At 46.6% G+C, this 17,802-nt stretch overlaps 3 protein-coding genes across 8 annotated transcripts; 2 read left to right on the plus strand and 1 right to left on the minus strand.

Annotated features, from left to right (window-relative positions):
* Positions 1-1,243: 1,243 nt before the first annotated feature.
* Positions 1,244-3,367, plus strand: ostn (osteocrin). Its single transcript, XM_085245200.1, has 4 exons — positions 1,244-1,417; positions 1,523-1,755; positions 1,834-1,978; positions 2,052-3,367. Exons 1-3 carry the CDS (start codon positions 1,244-1,246, stop codon positions 1,919-1,921), a joined length of 495 nt encoding a protein of 164 aa, XP_085101326.1. The 3' UTR covers positions 1,922-1,978; positions 2,052-3,367.
* A 179-nt stretch (positions 3,368-3,546) lies between these two features.
* On the minus strand, positions 3,547-14,650 carry iws1 (interacts with SUPT6H, CTD assembly factor 1). Of its 6 annotated transcripts, none has more exons than XM_085244472.1 (16): positions 14,517-14,650; positions 13,437-13,519; positions 12,288-12,972; positions 10,755-10,820; positions 10,423-10,630; positions 10,204-10,255; positions 10,014-10,117; positions 9,774-9,924; positions 9,595-9,677; positions 9,349-9,478; positions 9,153-9,270; positions 8,963-9,074; positions 8,322-8,378; positions 7,309-7,365; positions 7,082-7,193; positions 3,547-5,633 (listed from the first exon to the last, which is right to left on the minus strand). In XM_085244472.1, exons 1-16 carry the CDS (start codon positions 14,557-14,559, stop codon positions 5,508-5,510), a joined length of 2,187 nt encoding a protein of 728 aa, XP_085100598.1. In that variant the 5' UTR covers positions 14,560-14,650; the 3' UTR covers positions 3,547-5,507. The 6 variants fall into 6 exon arrangements, with proteins under 6 accessions (XP_085100598.1, XP_085100595.1, XP_085100596.1 ...); XM_085244468.1 differs by lacking the exons at positions 8,322-8,378; positions 14,517-14,650 and adding exons at positions 6,487-6,637; positions 14,016-14,362 and having other exon boundaries at positions 5,509-5,633; XM_085244469.1 differs by lacking the exon at positions 8,322-8,378.
* On the plus strand, positions 14,625-17,218 carry wdr74 (WD repeat domain 74). The gene is made up of 3 exons (XM_085244475.1): positions 14,625-14,841; positions 14,938-15,657; positions 16,442-17,218. The coding sequence occupies exons 2-3, from the start codon at positions 15,046-15,048 to the stop codon at positions 16,955-16,957; spliced, it is 1,128 nt and encodes a 375-aa protein (XP_085100601.1). The 5' UTR covers positions 14,625-14,841; positions 14,938-15,045; the 3' UTR covers positions 16,958-17,218.
* The last annotated feature ends 584 nt before the right edge of the window (positions 17,219-17,802 follow it).

The following is a 17,802-nucleotide window of genomic DNA, read 5'->3' on the forward strand; positions in this document are numbered from 1 at the left end:
ATGAAGTATGTTGTGAATATTCTATAACTATAAGTATGTACAGGTTGTAGTGAGTACAAGCTATGTACAGGCTATTAACAGGATATAAATATGAAAACTATACAGAAGATGGATGGAGATAAGAGGAGAACCACTCCAAGGCAGTTCCAGATACACCAACCCAATTTTTCAGCCTTTCAATGAGGATGTGATGGTCAGCTGTGTCGAAAGCTGATGTGAGGTCCAACATGAGTAGAACAGAGCACTTTCCTGCATCATTATTCATCAAGATATCGCTTGAGACCCTAAGAAGAGCTGTCTCCGTGGAGTGAAATCGACGAAAACCGGACTGAAACTTATCGTAAATGCCATGTTTATCAGGAGCTGCCATAAGTTGCTTAGCCACTCATTACATGCTTATGCAGAAGAGAAAAGGTAAAACTGTAATGTAATTACTCTGTGTTTTTGAGGTCCTTTATGCCAGTTCATTGAAGCATTACGTTTACCTGACTGATCGTTTCAGATGCAGTTCTGCTTCTGTTTGCTGCTCCCCGGCCTCCTGTCCTTCACTCTGCTCAGCTGCAGCGTCGACGGCCTCAGAGTCCAACCGCAACCTGCTCGGGTCAGTGTGCGCACACACACACACACACACACACACACACACACACACACACAAGCCCTCTCATTTGACTCCTAAAACCCATTTTCAGCAGCCCTGTACAAAAAGTCCTCACGGTGCTCTAATGTCCCCGTAATGCATAAACGTCATCACAGTTCATAGTTCGCACTGATCCACTCACACGCGTGCATGTCTTTCTATCTTTGTGAGGACCAGACGTTCGTGTTTCACCAGTGGGAAAAGGACATTTACTTTCTTTCAAATACTTCCATTCTGTGCGCTTTAATGTAACCTGTGAGGAAGTACTTTTACATCATGTACTTCAGGTAAACTTTATAAGTACTTTTATTAGGCAGGATCCCGTCACACCATCACGAGAGCCAAAACAAGCAGCTCCTCCCTCGAGGGCTCGGTGCTGATATCAGATGGCGTGAGGCGGCGGGGAGGGAAAGCCGAAACGTTTTTCTGTTTAGTCTGGATGACACGAGATCTGTCGGAGTCATCTGAGGCAGCAGGCGGACAGGAAGTGAGACACCGCTCGCTGCCGGGGCCGTGGCGTGAGAGACAGGCTTCAGTGTGGAGGCGTAACATACAAAAACACAGTTCAGTGTTTTCCATACGGAGACTCCCTCATTGAAAATAAAGATGGAGGCGGCGTCGGAGGCTTTTCACAGCATCCCCTTGATTTACGTTTTTATCAGCAGACCAAAGTTCCCAGTAATCAGGAGGCATACGGGTTCACGTGTTAAAGGACAGGAAGTCCTTAAAACTGGACAGGAAGCACTGGATCAGACTCACACTCCTTTCCTTGGATATCATGTACAAAACCTTCAGCTCTAAGCCTTATCCCGGGTAATTTCACACATCCTCTCATACTCTCCTCATTTTCAGTAGATAAACTTGTTACGCCTTTATCTGATCCAGCAGGTAGACCAGCCCATTTTGAGATTTCATGCAGCCCCTCAGTCCCGCCCTGTAGGTGTGAAGGTGGGGGAGGAGCTGACAGCAAAACTGCTCCAATCGGATCACCTGATGAGGATGGAAAATGATGTCATGGAGCCAAAGAGGAAGAGGAGCTTTCCCATCAACAACGTCCCGCTGGACCGCCTGTCCATCAGCTCCATGGAAACGAAGCAGCAAGGGTCAGACAAGCAGAGGTAGTCACCTGTGAGAATACCTGAGAACACCTGAGACGCAGGGATGAGTCTAACGCCTCCATGTTCTTCTGTCTGCAGTAAGGTGGTGGAGTCGCCACGGCGACGACTCAATCCACCGCCCATTGACAGAATCGGGATGGGTCGTCTGCCAAACGGCAGAGGGTAGGCCACATCCCCTCCGTCTGAAAGCCCACCCTCTCTCCACAGCGCTCTCACTGGACAGGTGCAGAACTGCATGTGACTCATTTTCATAAAAGTATCAGTAAAAACACTAAAATGGTCATTTATCTCTACAGATGCATGAAACCGCCAATCACCTGCTGAACCACGCCCACCCTCACTTCACCTGGACACGCCCACCTGACACCCTCACTTCACCTGGACAGCAAACCTGACACCCTCACTTCACCTGGACAGCCCAACACAAAGCATGACTGTTCAATGATGGTGCGTTCAAATGCAGCTCCGTAAAGTCGGCACACATAGAGAGGAAGTGATTTCAACACCACCTGCGATTTGCTTCCATGGCAACTCGTTTTAACAAGCATTTTATTTACCTGTAAAACTTACAGGTAAATAAAACTTTTTTAAAATACTGAATTTAATCAAGGTGAAATCTGTAATGTGAGCAAATCTCGAATTAGCAGCACCAACAAATATCCTGACGTGTGAGATTAAATATACTTATTAGTTTCCACCAATGAGAAGCTTTGATTTCAGATTTATTAAGAAATAAATATGTTACAACTTCAAAATTTGTATTTGGATAAAATCAGAGCCTGATCTCAGAAAGATCAAATCATCAGAATCGAGCAACTTCGACTATAATAAGAATAATTTGGATGTTTTGAGTTTTTTCATTTATAAATTTTTTCATCTTTTTGATTCTTTGCATTTAATATATAATTAAAAAAATTAAAGGTTAGAGTTTGAACATTTTAACCTCATTAGGATTAGTGTTAGGAAACAATAATGCTGCAGTTTTCCGAGTGTCACCTGAATGCACCATCGCCGGCTCCTCCTGCTGTTGGGACCCTGACTGGAGGCGTTGTTGCCTCGACTGCCCTCGCAATCGTCCAACACCAATCGAGTTTCGTCCTCGCACATTTGTCTCGGAGTTGTGCCGCAGGACTGTTTCCACAGCAACGGCACATTTCTACTGCGACCGTAAACAGTGGACAAAGCTACTGTTACGTCATCTCAAAGTCATGAGATTAGCATTTTCATCATCAACACCTTAGTCGCAAAGCAGACTTCCTGTTCAATATGACCCAAGATGAGTGACTGAGTCCATCAGCAGCAAAGTGTTTACAGAGGTCAAGCTTCTACAGCACTGGAAGTCTTTTTGCAACTGCAGCAGTCGCCACCTGGTGGCTTTTTGATAGAATGCAGGTTTAACTCTCCTGGATTAGCTTTATTTTCCTCACCAGGAAACTATGTCCATGTTTTATACCATCTATGACGGTAACACATCTAAAGTTTGTAAACTTGAAATGAGAAAAAAATAAAATAATAGTCCAAAAACAGGTTTAAGCGTCCGAGTGGCGCTGCAGTGGAAACCGTCCTGCTCACTGATTCTGTTCTGATGTGCTTCTTCCTGCCCGAGTTTAACTGTGCTTAATAAAAAGAAAATGACAATGAAGTTCTGAGTGTGACTGATTTTTTCTCTTTTTCAACCCCTTGAGGATTTTAGATCATGTGCTAAAGGCTACAGTTCCACTAATGTCCACTAGAGGCTCCACCAGTAAGTCCCTCCCCATGCTCCCAGAAATAAACATGCGTACAGCCAGGTGAGTTTTTGTTGAGTCTTTATTAAGAAAAGATCATGTGATCCAGAACAGTGCACACAGAACGGCTGGTTCACACAATCCACGAATGATCCGGATCAATCAGAGTCCCGGCATTTCTTGTGTGAACTCATCCACCGAGGACTTCTGTACAGCTGCTATGGGAGCAGAGAAGGGAGATAATGGACCAGACTATCAGCAAAATACAAACACCTTCACATTCAGAGACGGAGAGCGCAGACGAGACTTCACCCTCAAATCCAAACCAGAGAACTTGAATGTACTCTGGACAAGAAACTCCAAAATGATCCTCTGATTACACAACACGTTCATCTTTAACCAACTCTGTCAGCATGGCAGTTTACAAAATATATTAAAAAAAAGAAAGAAAGAAAACAAGCTAACTACTAATACAAGCTAATACCACAGAGCAATTTAGTCTTTAAATGTAGGCAAATGGCTTGAAGATTACATAAGAATACAGATGTTTAGGACAATGCTAGCTCACAGCTAACATTAGCTATTGTTAAGAACTCAGCCAGTTAAATCAGATGACATTATGCTAATGTTAGCCAAAAATGCTCAAACGCTTAAAATCAACATTTTATCTGCAATGCTACCTTCAAAAATCAGTGCCTTTGTTAAATTAGCTTTACCTAAGGCCAGTGCTATCATGCTAACTTCCAAAACTGGGCTAAGAGATAAATATAAATAAAATGAGCTTCACCTCCAAACCAGCTAAGATAATAACAGTGTAATTTGCTGACAGCTAAAAATAGCTGTCACCTCTAAGGTGAAGCTAACATTAGCTAATATGATAGCATTTGTTTAATTAATTTGTTTTTTCTGATGTAGCTCAATGCTAGCTACCAAAACAACCAGTTAACAAAGCTAAAATGGCTTTGATGTTAGTTTCACTTTGAAGTTATCTATGTTAACCATTCCTTAGAATTATTAAGGTTTATAGCATTAGCTTAAATTACTGATGTCTGCATTATTGATAGCTAGAAACTATTATGGTTTACTTTAAAACATGTGATCACTAACTCCGCCCAATGAACCGTGCATCACCACCAATTTAAAGGCGAACAACGATGTTCTACTCAAAAGAACACAAGAAAGTAAAGTGACAGGGCTGATAATAATATGTGGCCATAGTTCAATATTCACTGTTAGCATATAGATAAACCTGAATGTTGGCTTAGAAGGCTTACAGACCTTAATAGTTTTGACATAAGGCTAACATAGCTAGCTAATATAAGCTATTGCTGCACTTTTTTTTTCAAGACAAAGCTAATGTAGATTGCTAACAATAACATCATAATTTTTGTTATGCTAGGCTTTACAGCCAACTCACTCTGAGCCGAGGTAAAACTAAAACAGTAGGCTATTTTTACAGATTTTATTAGCTCCGTAGCATATCAAATGTAGATGACTGCTAACATGACTCAGCTTTTGATACAACATCATCATAAATAACAGCTTCATTTTAAAGAAATACAAACACTCGCTAACATTTTAGACTTTGAGATAAAAATGCTGCCAATAATAAAAAATAAAAAAAATAATAAAAAAAACAGAAAAGAAAAGACTATGTGATGCCAGTATTTGTTAACACTGCGACTATCGCTGATTTTCAGGTCAAGCTAATCAAGCTAACTGCTAACACAAGTTGAACAATAAAGCAAATAATTAAACTGTTAGCATTAGGAAACGTTATTTTTGGATCATTTTGGAGTCTTTCACGCGTTTTGTTCAGAGGACAGACAAGTTTACAGCAGATAACACATTTGAACTGAAGCCAACACGGTCTGACAACAGCCCCTTTTTTCAGTAAGGCAGAGCTGGACCTGAGGAGGGCAAAGCTGCGGGTTTGTTCAGAAACAAAACAATAAAAAGTAAAAACGATAAATCCTACTGAGTTTAGAGCAAAAAAAAAAAAAAAAAAAAAAAAAAAAAAAAGAATCAGAGCGGCATTCGATTGCCTTCCACGCTGATTTTAACAGCGTGACCCGTCTTCGTCAGGCGCCGGATGTCAGCAAATCTACGCATCTGTTTATCAACACGGGACAAACTCTTCCTCACCGGACCCTGGAGGCAGACAGACACACAGAACAGGAAGTTACAGGATTTACATCTTGTAATCACACACTGAGGTAACAACACAAAGACAACCGGTTTGTTTCGCACACTTCACTGCTCATGCAGGAAGATGTTTCACAAACACCTCGTTCAGAGCCATCAGATGGGAAGACTGTTCCTAAAGACCATTTACAGTTCAAAATAAGCTTTATTTGTCTCATTCTGCCCCCTCGCTCTGTGTGAAACAAGCTGCTTTAACTCCCCTCCTCCCTGAACATCTATTTGCTTCTGATTGGACAGCTTCTGGAAGCCTGCTGCTGGACGTGTGGCTGATTCCATATCAAAGTGAAAACATTTCTTCCTCTGGGTCAGCTGACTCATTTCTACAGTAAATGTATTTTATTTAATGAAGCCATGCAAATTACAGGTACACTGTCCCACACACTGCACACCTTCTCACCTGTGGAACGTTACTTCCAGTCTCTTAGTGATTATCTCTCTCTAGTGCATGAGTTTGGTGTTTATTAGGCTCAGAGGTGCTCGACGGCTGCAGCAGAGATGTTCATGTGTTCATACAGCAGGAAGGAAAATGATTCAACCCCGGGCACTGCGTATGAGGTCACATGACCTCTGAGTACATTAGTTTGTTAAAGTTAAGGTTTTGTCCGTTGGTTATGACACGATCAGAAGGTTTATCAGTGATTGGTCTGACGTTAGAGGTCTGAATGACTGAAGTGTGATCGATCGTGTGCTCTTCGCTGTGTTCAGTGAACTCTGTTTGGGGGTTGGATAACTTTGCCTCCACTGTACGTCTGCACACTGCCGGTGAGTCAGGCTCTTCACACCATGCAGACAGACTTACTGCCCCCTGCAGGGGAGCAGGGGAGCTACAGGGGCATTCTGTTTCCCTCTATGCTGATCTTCACAGCTCCCTGCGGCCGCCCCAATTTTCTCTGCTCGGCGAAACGCCGTTTGTGCTTCTCCAGCAGGCTGATGGCCTTCTTACAGCCGCTCTACAAAGGACCAATCACAGCTCAGCTCCTGACAGCAGGTAAACTCCTTGTTCAGAGCTTTACAATCAAATAGAAGCAGAAAATAACCCGATGTCTGTTCCAGCACAAAAGTGTTGAAGTGTTTGTTTCAACTTTATTTAAACTTCAGAAAACTGACTGTTTATATAAAAGTTCTTTATTGTTATTCGTATTGTTTTTTCTTTAAAAACGCGTTTGCTCTTAGAGAGGTTTAAAATATATTTGTTTAATTTTGGAATTTTGTATTTGTGATTCATTTTGTAAATCGTGAGTAAATAATTTGTTTGACTCAATTACGAAAAAACTGAAACCAAATGTTAAACTCTGGATATTTCATAGGACTGTGCCTAAAGGGGGCGCTCTGCTGTTTAGTTGAAGTGTAGCCACGCCCTGAAGCACACGCCATCGGCCCGTGTGACCACTCACCCTGCTGGAGTCCCCCTCCACGTTCCATTTGGGCCGAACCACGTAGTCTTTGTTTGAGGGCATCGGGACTCGAGCCCGGGCGCAGAACCCGGGGTCTCCGGGCCGCAGAGCTCTGTTGGGAGCAGGCGTTCAGGTTAATGAGGGTGGAATTTAAACACGGCACAAAATTCCAGACGACAGAGGAGGAAGTTATGACAAATCCCGCCCCCAGATGTCTGAGAACTTACTTCTCCTCTCCGGTCAGCTGCTTCTCCAGGTCTCTGCGAGGCGTCTGACCTCCAGAACTACAAACAGAAGAAGAAGACATGAATTCAACTTCGAGTGTGAAGTAGCTCCGCCGCACCTCGCAGGTTTCTGAGCGATGTTCTTCACCGGCTGAGCCTCCATGCTGTTAGCAGCACGTCACTCCGAGCGAGTTAGTCGGCGCCAAAACTTCCCGCACGGAACAAACTCAGCCCTGCCCGAGCTCCACATCGTTAGGGCAGTAAAACACACACGGCTAACACTGCCGTTACAGAAACAGGCTCCAGTCTCTGCTCTGTTTAACCCCTCTGTGCAGCAGCGCCCCCTAATGTCTACAGTGGATATTAAAAGTATCAGCAGCTGTGACTGTATTAGTTTGTGTCGCAGATGTGGACCGAAGCTGAAATAAGGCAGTCCTCCACTCCGGTGCAGTACCAGTTTCAACCACCGGGTGGCATCCAGTCCGCCTGAAACGCGCCCAAGCTAATGTTAGCGTTTCTAAGCTGACTTATTTTGATAGCTAGATGAGCTCAGAGTGGAGGTGGTAAAAACAGAGTTACAAGAAGGGCTTGAATCAAATATAAAATCTCAGCTTCAGTCATTTTCTTTAGTTGAATCACTCTGAAATAAATGCAAAGTATTCAAACCGGCCAATTCTGCTTCATCTCACAAGCTCCACCCACCTGTTTGTGAGGAGCAGCCAATCAGAGGATACTTAGAGGAGGCTTATTTTATACTGCAAATTATGCAAACAGACTCTATTAGAGTCCAAGAATGAAAAAGGAGCTGGAAATGAGCAAAACGGGTCACCTTTAAATCGTGCAGCTGCACTCATGAAGTCATTTAAGTCTCAGGGATTCATTCTGGTCACTTTGGTGCTGCTGTGGGTATCTGAGGAGTTACTAAGCTTTAGACAGAGGGATGTAAAACCTGCAGAGACGCGTTAAAGAAGGTAAACCTGGTCACTCAGTGCAACCATGCAACGTCAGGACTGAACCTGGTTGGTGGAGAAAAGACATCAGGTTCCTCTGCCCTCTCCACCTTCTGAGGCTGACTGGGGATGAGACGGAGGAAGAGGAGTGAAAGAGGAAAAACTACGCCTCACGCTAACTACGACCTTTAGAAATCATCTCACAATATTCAAAGAGAAGATCGAGAAAGGCGAAGCTTTCAAATGGGTTTCAGGTAAAGCCGTGCTGAGTGACTTTAGAGTGAACAGCGGTGGGAATGCGGCGCACAGATATAGCAAACGCACTGGGGGGGGGGGGGTTTCCACCTGTACAAAACACCTGACACTCTGACACAAGCAGAAGATGGAGAATGAGGGTTAAACTGTTCTCAGGTGAGAGACAAGCATCATCACATGACAGGAAGAGGACGCTGAAAACAGAGCAGACATCAGCCCGGGGGGGTCGGTCAGTATTGTAGCTACTGCATGGTTCGGACGACTCACTGTGGAAAAGGTCTGAAACCTAACGACGGCTGACAGCGATTCTAATAAAGTCAAATATATGAGCAATTTTATGGATAATGTAAATAAAACTTAAATCGCTGCAGATATGAAGCAGAAACAAGAACGTTAGTGTCGTCTGGGTGACGATGGAATCAGAGGAGGTCGGACGTTGCGATCATCGTTACCTTAGGCGCCGTCTCTGAGGCATCTGCTGATCCAGATCTCTCTGCTGCCGCTCCTCTCTCGTCATCCCCTTATAGTTCGACGTCAGACCGAAGATCGGCCGCGACCACTCGTCTGGAGATGAGAAAGAGTTCAGAAACCGCGGCCTCCACGGCCAGACAGGGAAACTACAGAAAAGGAGCATGGCCTTACTGATGAGTTTGAGAGCGAGGTCTTTGTTGGCTCGAGACTCTTTGGGATGTTTGTACAGGAACATGACGGCCCGCCCGATGCCGCTGTGCTTCAGCGTCTCCTGACTCACGCTGGGCAGCTGCAGGACGAAACACACCATGAACGACTGAATCTTAGAGACGCAGCTGAAGAACGATGTGCCGCGTTCAGCGCTCACCTCCTGCAGTATCCTGAGCAGCTCCTCTCTGATCCTGAGAGCGGGCAGAGATTTGTCAGGAAGAGGGCTGATCCACTCTTTAATGGCCGACATCACGCCGCTGTCAATGAACGTCTCCTTCAAGTCCTGCCTGAGGGACAAACGATAAGAGTCTTCAATGCAGTCACGGAGGAGAAGGACCTGCTTTTTTTTGGCGCTGGTCTCAGCACGTAAGCCTTCAACTATAAGCTAACACGGAGCTCTTACTTCTTCAGGTGCATGACGACCTGCGGCAGCAGCATGAGCTTCTTCAGCGCTGGTTTCTTCTGGCTGTTCAGAGCTCGATCTTCCTGCAAATAAAAACAAATGCACACAGAGTCGGTGAGGATCACAGCTCAGAGATTTGTGAGGCTTTTATTTTGACGGGGCGAGAGCAGCGTGCGCACCTCCGCAGCCTCGTTCATCTTGGTGATCATGGCGTTGACCACGTCGTCGGCGTCGCTGATGAACGTGCCTCCATCGCGGTGCCGCCTCTTCTTGCTGTTCATGGCTTTCCTCCGGGCGAGCATGATGTCGAAGTCTGACATCATGCTGGTGCTACACACACACACACACACACACACACACACTTAATAGCAGAAACAACAACGCTTGTTTAAAATCGTGTTGCTGATCAGCAGACTCACTCTTGGCCGCTGCGGTCGACGCCCTCGTCAGAGTCTGACTCCTCCTCCGCCTGCACCTTCTGCTTCGCCTTGCCGTCGCCCTCCAGGTCCTCCTGGTTGAAACCCTGCAGGATGACAGTTTGTGAAACGGGAACTGCTCGCGGCTGATCTCGCTTTTGTCTTTGAACGGAGACGCGACATCGAGGCTTACCGTGAACTCCTCCTCATCTCCAGACTCGCCAAAGATGTCTGCGATCATCTTCCTGCAACAGAACAGGCACATCAGCTCCTGGCAGCCACAGAATTAAACTCTTTATTTTGAAATTAAAACTCTGCATGTGTCTTCTTGCAGGGGTGGTAGCTGCATCCCTCAGGCTGTCCTGTAGGGGGGTTTGAGTTTTCTGCGAGGTGTTTCCACGTCAGCACTCACTCCTCCTGGTCTTCTCCGGAGTCGCTGTCGCTGCCAAACAGCGCTTTCTCGTCCTTGTTCCCCGCCGCCTTCGCTCGGTCGTCCTCCTCGCTCTCGCTGTCTGAGCCGAGCTCTCTCAGTTTGGCGGCCAAACTTTTATCGGGACCCCCGAAGTCGGCGTCACTGTCTGAGTTCTCGTCGTCTGACACCGCCCGGTTCCTCTTCGCCACTGAGGAGACCGTCGAGAGCGACAAACGTCACACAACAGCGCTGCTTTACCTCGCAGCATCAACTTTTACTTTCAGCAGAGAATCCAAACAAAGATCCTGCTCCAGCCGTCAGGTCTGCGTTACCTGGTTTCTCCGCCTTCTCCTCGTCCTCGTCCTCGCTGTCGGACAGGATGGCCTTCTTCCTCTTCACTGCAAACACAAAGCTCACTGGTTACTCACACAGCATCTAAAACGGAACTGAAATATTAACAGAACCGGCGAACGTGGCGGGTGACTCCGTCTCCGTCTGACCACGAACACAACGAGCAGCACGCCAAAGGAAAGTCTGTGAGAGAACGTGTTTACCATTACTAAAAGTGATCACATGTTCTTTAGTCGGTGAAGCCGGCGTGTGTGTCACGTGTGTGATCACTGTGGCCCTGCTGGATGGGTACACCTTACCACAGACTTGCTTCACGACAGCGGCGACGTTTACCTCGCAAACCCGGACAGTGTTGGGAAAGTTACTTTGAAAAAGTAATTACTTATAGTTACTTCTTGAAAAAAGTAACTGAGTTACTATATTATCACAGTAACTAATTACTAGGAAAAGTAACTATTGCATTATTAAAAAAACCAAAACAAAAAAAGTTGAACCCTCTCAGAGCGCAGACTTTAAAAGCATCTCGCCTCGTTTCATCCTGTTCAACCTCGCAACCTGTAACCACCACAAACATGGTTAACGGATCATTTTCATAACTCGAAATATAAATTGGACATTTTTAAAACCTTTGCAGCTATTTACCTAAAATGCAGCCAAGGTGTTTTCATTTCTAACTATTTACAGAAAAATCTAATAAGATGTCACAAATGATTTGTGTCTGTGTCCACTGCACGATGCAGGAGAACGCCACCTGACACCTGCAGCTGTGTCACTCCAGTGTTTACACTGTAATCTGTCTTTTTTTGGCAAAACTGTGACATTCAGCAGTCACCTCATTGTTCTGACACACAACAAAACTACACACTAACTACACACTCCAAACACGCTAAACGTCACAAATCTCTCACCGCCGTCACTCCTAAAACTCCGCCTTCTTCCTAAACAACCAAATGCCATGTTGTCATATCATTTCTTGATTGGTCGACATGGTACATTTTTCCACCAATAGGAAAGGGGTGTTTTTTCTTTTTCTTGGTGCTTTCGAGCTCTTTCCTTAGAAACAGTTTTTGTGTTTCTTCTAAACTTCACGATTTTATTCAGAAATAAACATTTTTAATCATAACTCGTGTTTTTCACGGCCGATCAACACAATTTAAAAACTGATATATATTTTAAAGTCAACACTTGTTGCTGTGTCATCTTAAATTGGTCATGTGATTGTTTTGCCCCGCCCCCTGGTAAACTGAAAACAGCTTCAACCGTCTGTGTTGACAATAGTAACGCGTCCACAATGTAAGAGCGTTGTAACCATAGAAACAGTCATTAGTTCGATCGCTCAATAACGCCGTCACTCGGTCACTGAACCCAGAGCTGCTCGTTTATCTTCATGTTAATTTGAATCAAACTGATCAGATCAGGAAGTCCAGTGTTTCTGGAGTAACGACATCATTTCCTGTCACAAAACGGTTCAACTGAAGTCTGCCTGGGGGCGTGGCTTACCGCCACGCGCGTACCTGGCTTCTCGTCGTCCTCGTCGCTGTCACCTCTCTGCTGCCTCTCCTCTTCCTCCTGCTGCTCTCCATCACTTCCTGCTGCAGCCTTCCTCCGCCCTTCCTCTTCCTCCTCCTCGCTGTCTGACTGCATGACCCCCTTCCACTTCTCCCCTCCTCCTTCCTCCTCCCGTTTCTCCTCCTCATCCGAGTCTATCTGCGCCGCCTTGCGTCTGGCAGGCGTCTCTGTGTCAGAGTCACTGTCAGCATTGGAGCGGCGCTCTGGGGACGCCGCGGCTTTGGCATCCTCGTTGTCAGAATCGCTTTCTGCCGCCGCTTTGGGCCGCTCCTCCACATCCGAGCTGCTCCCTCTCCGCTTGGGCGGCGGCGACGCCCCCTCCTCGTTGTCAGATGCTCTGTGTTTGAGCGGCGATGAGGCCTCGTTATCTGAGCCGCTCGTCCTGCGTTTCTCTGGCGGCGACTCCTCCTCCTCGGACGCGCTCACCCTGCGTTTCACTGAAGATGAGCCATCCTCATCGTCGCTGTCGGCGGGCCTCGGCGCCTCCGCCTCAGAGTCACTTTTGTCATCACGGCCCCCGGGGCCCTCGCCCTCCGAGTCGCTGTCGGCCCTGCGGCAGTCCTCGTTGTCAGAGCCGCTGGCCCCGCCACCTGTCACCATGGCGTCGTCCTCGTCGTTGCTGCCCTCGTCCTGACAAAAACAAAGAAAGTTTATCAGCCCGATCACGGCGGTCTGCAGACGGTGTTTGTCATATTTACAGTCCGAACAGACCGGAGCCGCCATTGTTCCAGCAAACGTAACAAATACTGACAGCGTCCACATCACTGCAGCTGCAGCACCAATCCATGTGTCGACCTCATGTTTTCCAGCTGTTGCAACATCTGTCTCTCTAACCTGTGACTCTTTCAGCTCCGGTACTGATCAATCACTGACATGCTGGGAAAAACAACACTCTCATAATATCATACATAGAGCTCATCCCACACGGTTCCAAACATGGAAGATCAGCTGTCCATGTCCGTGTAAATCCGCCTGATTTGAAGTATGAATTTCAGGCACTACTTAAAATGCAAAGACGAAACGGCTCAGAATAAACGTTTGAAAACTGATGATGTCAATGAATTATCTGCAGAATCAATGAGATGAATTCTGACCTCAGACCGGCGCCCGGCGCTCCTCATCTCCTCGCCATCTGATGCTGGGTGTTCATCCTGAACCGGCGTGCCGCCTCCATCATCTACAAGAACACATCCGGAACATTCATGTTAAATTCAGTCCTTTTTAAAAGCATTTATAGGAGCTGCAAAAAGTATGCAGTAACTTTACCAAGCTGCCAAAGTAAAACTGAATGAAAACTACCGGTACACAACAGCTTTCTCTGCATTCCCTTCGATAAACTGCCTTTCAAAGAAATAATCGTGCTTTTCAAGGATCATGGCTTATTAGGACTGGATAGAACATATAATAGCAGCAGTGAGAAGTAGAAGATTACACTACAGTCACATCAGAATATCCACCGTTCTGTACATTAACGGTCAAACAGGCTACAGCTTAGGAAACGTTTCTAGTGTTAAAAAGTCTCCGTAATGATCACACGATGTCATCAGCTGGTCTGTAAACAGCTCAAAAACAAACACTTGGATCCTCTGCAGCTGCTCGCCAAACTTCACTTTAAAAGTGACCAATTTTAGGTTCATGGCTAACCGCGTGACAAAAACATAAAGTCCACCTACATGAGCAGACTTCATCTTTAAGGCTTTCGTATTGATTCGGCTCTCTTTGGTGTATCATGTCTAACCGGTTATATTGATTATGAAACGTTTGTTATGTAATCAGGCCAACAAACACTGATGGTTTAGCTTGGCTCGGTGGAAGGCCGCTTTCTGCCGGGTTCGTGTTGGATGGCTCCGCTGGTTTCCTCCACGGATATAACGTTGAAATATCACCGCGTGTTTCAGTCTTTTGGAGGTAAATGTGACGGAGAGCTCAGGAGATGTTTGCCAGCCGGTCGTGACGCTAAACCGGGACATGTTTGCTGGAAACTGGCGCCGATGCTGTCGCTAACCCCGAAACACAAACAACGATCCCTCCGCGTGATCACAACCCACCTCTGCATCATGTTTATCTAGGACGCGCTCATGGTGCTCGAATTCAGTTAGTATTCAGTTAGCTACTACAGTTGGTCAGTACTGTCCTGTTAGTCGTTTAAATAGGAAACAAAGCATAAGCGTTACCGGAGCGGTTCCCGGACATTAGATCGTCCTCCTCTCCGTCCATTTCCCCGACGAAGAAAGCTTTGAGTTTGGGCTTGAGGGCGGAAACCCCCCTCTGTCCACTGGAAGAAATAAACCTGAACGAAGTAACGACGGTCTGAGGAAGATTACACCCACAGCTAGCCTCTGCTAGCCCACACAGCCAAAATGGTGACTACCTGTATCATATGAGCATGCGCAAAGGGATCGGTCGCTTCCTAATGACGTAAACTGTCTTTTTGGAAAAAATAAACTTTATTAGTATGACAAATGATTCTAGAAAAAACAATACCAGAACATTGGTCGTGTAAGTATTTTTATTTATACTGTTTTGATTTTAATTGTACTGCCGAAAGTTTTTCTTAGCTTTGAACCGCGTGACACTGTCTGTTACTAACTCCAGCTGTAGTGTGACGACTTAGACACGCGCCACAGCCTACAGAGGATCCACGCGGACCCGGAGCTGTCCTGTTTTTTTTTCGGCTGGTTTGGTGTGTGTGAGTCCGGTGTGATGGGGGACCGGAGCCGGTTGTGCTCCGTGTGGCTCGGCTCGGAGACCGGGATCCTGAAGGGGGTCAGCCTGTCCCGGAAACAGGCCTTCAACTTCTGCAACACGAGCCACCTGAGTCGAGACCAGGAGGTCCGCGCGCTGTGCTGGGGGGACGCGGCGGAGAGCGAGCTGCTGGTGGGCTGCGTGGACGCCACCGTGAAGACGTTCAGCTTGGAGAAGGGCGCGTTCACCGAGAGCCGGCGCTGCGGGGACCCGGCGGAGGGCTGCTTCTCCGGGCTAGCGGCGCTGGGCGGCGACGCACTGGTCACCTGCGCGGAGAGCGGCGCGCTGCGCGTGTGGAGGCAAGAGGGCGGCGACGAGCCCGTGACACAGGTGGACGCCGGGAAGAACGTGTGCAGGATGCGGCAGAGCCCGGCGAACCCAAACAAGGTGGCCACCGGAGGGAAGGAGAACGGCCTGAAGATCTGGGACCTCCAGAGGCCCGAGCAGCCCGCGTTCAGCGCCAAGAACCTCCGGGACGACTGGCTGGACCTCCGGCGGCCCTACTGGGTCCGGGACATGGCCTTCATCCCGGACTCCGACAAAGTGGTCACCTGCACGGGTTACCACCAGGTGTGTAGCTGTGATTCACCCTCAGCAGGACAAAACGTGTTTTTAAAGAAGACCCATTTAAAGTTTACTTTGGCCCGGGTTAAAGGTCAAGCTTATCACAAACATCTGGTTTGTGTGATCTGTAAACGTTCGTCTGGCTCAGAATTGGCTCAAAAGTCAGACCAGACTCCGTTCAAAAAGTGTTTAATTTTAAGTTTTCTTAAGTCTATGACAAAATTAAAGCTCGTGTAAATCCTCAGCTCTCTACATGTATTATATTTTTTTCTCTAAGTCGGCTAACATTTGAGCAATATTAAAGGACAACAACAAACTGTCTGAGTAAAACAAACTAAGGCTAAAATTATGGATGATTTTATTATCAAAGCCATCGTCAGTTTGGTTTCGGACCGATTCCTCATCAGTTTTCTCTCCATTCAGAAGGTGTTTGATTTAAGGTTTACTTTCTCTTCTCTCATACATTTATGATCTTTAAAATTTCCTCCAGGTTTACAAGTTTAAAGGGATATTCCATAAAATTATTAAGACAAAAACAACACAACTGAAGTTAAAGCTGTGGATAATTTCTAAAGTGTTTCTAAAAAGAAACAATAATAGTGATTTCCCTTTGAGGTCTTTAGTATCCTCGGTGTTGATTCCTGATCAGTGGAAAAAATGCTTTTAGGTGTAAAAACAAATAAAATAATAATAATTAAGCAGCAGAAAATAAAGTTTAAATCTGTCAATTGATGACCTGCTTTGTTTTTTTGTTTTTTTAAAATAAAGTTATGTTGAAACTCTCTCTCAGGTGCACGTGTTCGACCCCTCGTCTCCTCAGAGGCGTCCTGTCCTGGAGGCGGAGTACGGCGAGTACCCGCTCACCGCTATCTCTCTGACGCCTGACGGCACAGCGGTGGCGGTGGGCAACACCCAGGGTCACATCGCCCTGCTGGACCTGAGGAAGGGCCTGGTGCGTGGCTGTGTCAAGGGGCTGGCGGGCGGCGTGAGGGGGCTTCAGTGCCACGCCTCCCAGCCGTTGGTGGCGTCCTGCGGCCTGGACCGCTTCCTGCGCATCCACAGCCTGGAGGACCGCAAACTGCAGCACAAAGTCTACCTGAAGTCCCGTCTCAACTGCCTCCTGTTCGCCAGCCAAGACCTGCAGGAGGGAGGGGCAACTGCAGGGGAGGCGGAGTCTGAGGTAAAGGAGGAGGAAGACGAAGGTGATGATGTGTGGGACGCTATGGAGCAGGTGGAGGAGAGGCAGAAGAGGAAAACGACAGAAGACAACGAGACAACGAAGAAGAGGAAGAAGGCACAGGACTGAGAGGCATTTGAGGTTTTAGAGGACAGTGGGACGTTTAACCGCCGTAGCTGGGGGCTTGTAAGCAGCGTTTATTCAGACTGGAGGCCTTTTATTTTGAAAAGCTTCAGGTACTGGGTAGATGTTTCTCACCTGTGAACAGGTAGAGTCTGCGTCTGCCTGGGGAGACAAATGTATGAGTGCTTTAAAACGTCTTTGTGGTTTTTTATGATTGTAATTATTGAAAATACACGTGTAATTATGATTAAAGGAGTTTCTGCTTCCTGTGTCTGATCAAAGAAGTTAAATGTGCTGACGGAGCATCTCAGCTCCTGAGGAGAAACTGCAGCAGAGGAGAAAACGGTGGAAAAACAATCCAGTTGCAATTCTGTGCAGGGCGCTCAAACATGCGGCACAGTGGATAAGAATGTGGGGGGAAAGGAGGGCTTCCAGTTTTTCAGTTTTGTCCTTCTGACCTGTCAGGGTTCACAGCCTTAATGCTAACAAATATTACCCAGACCATTTAATTAACAGGCATGAAAAACTTCCTGTTTTCAGGATTTCAGGAACTCAATTTGAGGTTTTTAAGTGATAAATCTACCCGTGTGACCCACTCAGGATCAGAGCTGCGTGTGGCTCATCGGTCAGTGAATGCAGCCCGAGCTGCCCCTATTAAAGGTGCATTCACTGGCAGCAGCTGCAGGTCTGAGCAGCACACAGAACTTGTTTTCAGTGTCTGATGGAAACATGGGATGAACTACATTACTGTGCAAAAGTCCTGAGTCAGCAGCATTTGTTTGTGATTGGCTGAAACAAACAGCCCCAGTTTACTGTGACATGTAAATAACAACAGACCCCTCCCAGCTGTG

Source organism: Mchenga conophoros, linkage group LG14 (genome assembly GCF_057382185.1).
Source record: "Mchenga conophoros isolate Kocher_MC1m ecotype Shallow Benthic linkage group LG14, M_conophoros_male_GT1.1, whole genome shotgun sequence".
Classification (NCBI taxonomy): Eukaryota; Metazoa; Chordata; class Actinopteri; order Cichliformes; family Cichlidae; genus Mchenga; species Mchenga conophoros.

Bases quoted from the DNA above. Each gene is read 5' to 3' on its own strand.
- wdr74 (XM_085244475.1), top strand. From the start codon at position 15,046: ATGGGGGACCGGAGCCGGTTGTGCTCCGTGTGGCTCGGCTCGGAGACC. The intron at 15,658-16,441 runs GTGTGTAGCTGT...ACTCTCTCTCAG, and splicing joins CCTGCACGGGTTACCACCAG to GTGCACGTGTTCGACCCCTC.
- iws1 (XM_085244472.1), bottom strand. From the start codon at position 14,559: ATGGACGGAGAGGAGGACGATCTAATGTCCGGGAACCGCTCCG. The intron at 10,256-10,422 runs GTGAGTGCTGAC...GTTCTGTTGCAG, and splicing joins TCCGGAGAAGACCAGGAGGA to GAAGATGATCGCAGACATCT. The intron at 10,118-10,203 runs GTAAGCCTCGAT...GTCATCCTGCAG, and splicing joins GAGATGAGGAGGAGTTCACG to GGTTTCAACCAGGAGGACCT.
- ostn (XM_085245200.1), top strand. From the start codon at position 1,244: ATGGAGGCGGCGTCGGAGGCTTTTCACAGCATCCCCTTGATTTACGTT. The intron at 1,418-1,522 runs GTACAAAACCTT...TATCTGATCCAG, and splicing joins CTCCTTTCCTTGGATATCAT to CAGGTAGACCAGCCCATTTT. The intron at 1,756-1,833 runs GTAGTCACCTGT...TTCTGTCTGCAG, and splicing joins CAAGGGTCAGACAAGCAGAG to TAAGGTGGTGGAGTCGCCAC.